This window comes from Atractosteus spatula, chromosome 8, assembly GCF_055471065.1.
Source record: "Atractosteus spatula isolate fAtrSpa1 chromosome 8, fAtrSpa1.hap1, whole genome shotgun sequence".
In the NCBI taxonomy this organism is placed as follows: Eukaryota; Metazoa; Chordata; class Actinopteri; order Semionotiformes; family Lepisosteidae; genus Atractosteus; species Atractosteus spatula.
In genome coordinates, this window is record NC_142713.1 from 21,091,968 (window position 1) to 21,095,441 (window position 3,474).

General features: G+C 33.7%; 1 protein-coding gene across 1 annotated transcript; it reads left to right on the plus strand.

The window, feature by feature from the left end:
* Positions 1 to 535: 535 nt before the first annotated feature.
* Positions 536 to 2,851, plus strand: LOC148829281 (podocan). Its single transcript, XM_088924372.1, has 3 exons — positions 536 to 602; positions 778 to 1,534; positions 1,765 to 2,851. Exons 1-3 carry the CDS (start codon positions 536 to 538, stop codon positions 2,849 to 2,851), a joined length of 1,911 nt encoding a protein of 636 aa, XP_088780498.1.
* Positions 2,852 to 3,474: the final 623 nt, after the last annotated feature.

The following is a 3,474-nucleotide window of genomic DNA, read 5'->3' on the forward strand; positions in this document are numbered from 1 at the left end:
GATACATTTAGGATATACAGGATACCGAACACTTAAAAAATAACATCAAGGTAAGACTTTTCTTCTGGTAATTTGGGATGGTTTTCACATTTTCATGGAATTTCTAATACTTTTGGATCCTGGCACACATTTGCTTTGCCATTTCCTGAAATACATTTAAGAAAGCAAATCAGCAAGGAATAATGTACTTCAAACAGACAAATTAATTATTAGCTGAATTTACTTTCTTTTACGTTTGTAAAAATGCATAAAGTTTAATTGTGGAAATGGTTAGGCTCAGAGGTGAAGAAAGGAAGTTTTACCTGAAAATTTGTCTTTAACTTATCATTTCATTATGGAACATTGAAAAAAATCCAGAGTAGACCATTAAATATTTTAAATTAATAATTGTTTAAATTACCTGATTCTTTTTTATTGAAATAAAATATGTTTAAATTAATCCTTGGCATCACATTTTATTAAACTTTATGATAATGCCAAAAAAAACAATACACTTTTGCATCTTATTTTCTTCACTCTTTCAGATCCAAGAAAAATGGGACCTTTTGCATTCATGTTTTGGGTGTTTATTTGTCCTGCCATTTCACGTGTGCTTAAATCCAGTAAGTATTCAGCACCTTTAGACACAAAAGAAAGTTATTACATTTTCAGTTTTTTCACTGTCAAGTTATTAGAAGGAGAAGGAAATCTCTGGACTTGAAAACAATAAAAATATTTTATAATATTTAGAATTTACCATTCACATGTGAAAAAATTACAATACTTTTGTTTTCCTAGGTTTGATAACAGAGGATATCTGGAGTAATGCTCCAATGGATGTTTTACCTTCTAACCTGACAGCAGAGAGTGTGAGACAGTTTCCTTTGTCCTTGGTAGCAGAAAGCCAAGAACAAGAGAGAGAAGGGACAGACCAAGGAGGACATTCATTAGAGGCAAATGAAAAGATTGCAGACAACAGAACTCTTCTAGAACCAGGAATATTTCACATAAAAAGTAACATTTCAGGTGGAAGTAATGCTTCGTTTGCATCTAAGGAGCTGGAATCCAGAGTCACCCTTACCTTTAATCCAGTGAAGAGTGATATTACTAAAACTATGAGGTTGCTAGACGGATCAACACGGTCTACAAAAATCATGCACCATAACCTCACCTTTTCTTTCAACATGACATCAAATAAAACATCTTCCCAGAGGGAAGGTGACGAGCACATTGCTAGTGCTTCCAGAAGGGAGCTAATCCCAACTATAACGAAGATCAATGACTCTGACAAACATGACCAGCACTCTGAAGAACAAAAAACAAAGAAACTGAATCGAAAATTAAAATCTAAAAAGGGAGAGCGCTCCTCCCCCAGTGATGACAAAACAAATGGTAACAAATTTTCGCACTTGAAAAAAGTTAAGAAATCAAAAAAGAACCAAATGATCCACAGAAAAGGATATAAAAAAGTGAACAAAAAGAAGAAACAAAAGGCACAATATTTTCCATACTTTAAAGATAATTATTGTCCTCAAGAATGTGCTTGTTATGGAAGGTAAGATTTCTTTATATTTGACCAATAGCTATAAGAGAACTACTGTATAACACTTAATGTCAGTATTTGTATACACATTGCTACTTCTATTATGAGATTTCAGTGTTGTCATTTATTGCATTCTTTACTTCTGAAAGTCTGTTGAAGCATTCATATTTAATCTAAAAACATTTAATTAATGTATGCTATTTTTGTTTAATTTTAGAAATGTTTGTTCTTTTCTTTTTCAGAGTGGTCCAATGCTCTGACAAGGGGGTAGATAAGATTCCTTATGGCATTCCATATAATGCTAGATACATGCTTCTCATGAACAACAAGATAGACATTATTCAGCTGGATCTGTTAAATGAATACCTCTCTCTTGAATTTTTGGTTCTCAACAACAACCGCTTGACTGATAGCTCCATTGAAGGAGCTTTTGAGGGAATGGAGAAACTGAAAAGGCTTTATATTGAGCAGAACCTCCTGTGCAGTATCCCTACAGATCTTCCCAGAACCTTGGAAGAGCTGAGACTGAATGGAAACAACATTAGTGTCATGTCAGAGCAAGTATGGTTCAGTTGTAAAAACTTGCACATTGTTAGCCTCAACAATAACAGCCTGTCAAATGAGTCTATTCCTGATGGTGTTTTTGGCTCCTTGACTAATTTACGCACTCTGAGTATCAACAACAACTATCTGATGGATACACCATACAAACTCCCCACTAACCTCAAAGAACTGTATCTGAAAGGAAATCAAATAGAAAGAATTTTGAGCCAAATGTTTACAGATTACTCTGACCTGATTTACCTTGATCTAAGCAACAACCAACTCATCAGCGAAGGAATAGATGAAAATTCTTTCTGCTACATGGCTAAACTTGAAAACCTTAATCTTGGGGGAAACTTTCTTAATCAGATCCCAAAGCGTTTTCCAAGTGCCTTAAAGACCCTGAATCTTGAGGGGAATAGAATAACATCAGTAAATAAAGATGCTTTCTTAAAGATGACAAACCTGGAGCAGCTTGGGCTTTCTAAGAATAAGATTGTCAAGGTCGCAGCTGGAGCTTTTAAAAGGCTATCTGCATTGCACCATCTAGATATTAGTTACAACAATCTCCTTGAAGTCCCAAGACAACTTCCAGCTACACTACACTCAGTGGCTCTAAATAATAATAAGATTCACTTTATCCCCAGGAACTCATTTTGTGGAAACAAGAATTTTCTGAGTAATTTAGTCCTTGTCCATTTAGAGCACAATCATATTGACATGGGAAACATTAATACTAATGCATTCAGGTGTATTAGGGGTTTTCAGATAGTCCATTTCTACTAAATATCCTACTGTATTAGGTGTGAATACTGTGTAATAATACCTATTGAAATGTGGTTGTTTACACTAATTTAATTTTACATTCTTCATATCTGGCTTTGGAGAAATTCATCCATTGTTGTTTATTCCTTTGACAAAAGAATAAAAAATAACATCGAGTCAACTACAATACTTGCCTAGATCTCGTGCACATTCTTTCATTGTGTCTGCATTTTATCAACAGTTATTCAATGCATTGACAAATGTGAGCAATCTTTTCCCTATAAGAAAGTAACCTTTTTTCACTGCCATTTATCTGATATCTCTTGCAAGGTTCCAATTAATTGGATTAAGTGGTTAGAAAATTAATGCATGGATTCTAAGACTTCCAAATATTTCTCAGGAGGGTGCACAATATGTACAGTATATATATTTATTTACCTTGTACTTAAATGACATTAGGTCTGTTATTTTTTACCTGAAAACATTTTTTGATTTTATTTGTTTGTCTGTTTTAGTGTATTGTCTTGAATTCCCTGAAAATTTGACAGTTACTGGGTTTAAACTCGCTTTTTCATTGTCAGCTTTATACTGAAGATCATGTCACTATTTCACAAAAAAAATGTCTTTAAATGTCACAACTTGCA

Bases quoted from the DNA above. Each gene is read 5' to 3' on its own strand.
- LOC148829281 (XM_088924372.1), top strand. From the start codon at position 536: ATGGGACCTTTTGCATTCATGTTTTGGGTGTTTATTTGTCCTGCCATT. The intron at 603-777 runs GTAAGTATTCAG...TTGTTTTCCTAG, and splicing joins TTCACGTGTGCTTAAATCCA to GTTTGATAACAGAGGATATC. The intron at 1,535-1,764 runs GTAAGATTTCTT...TTTCTTTTTCAG, and splicing joins GAATGTGCTTGTTATGGAAG to AGTGGTCCAATGCTCTGACA.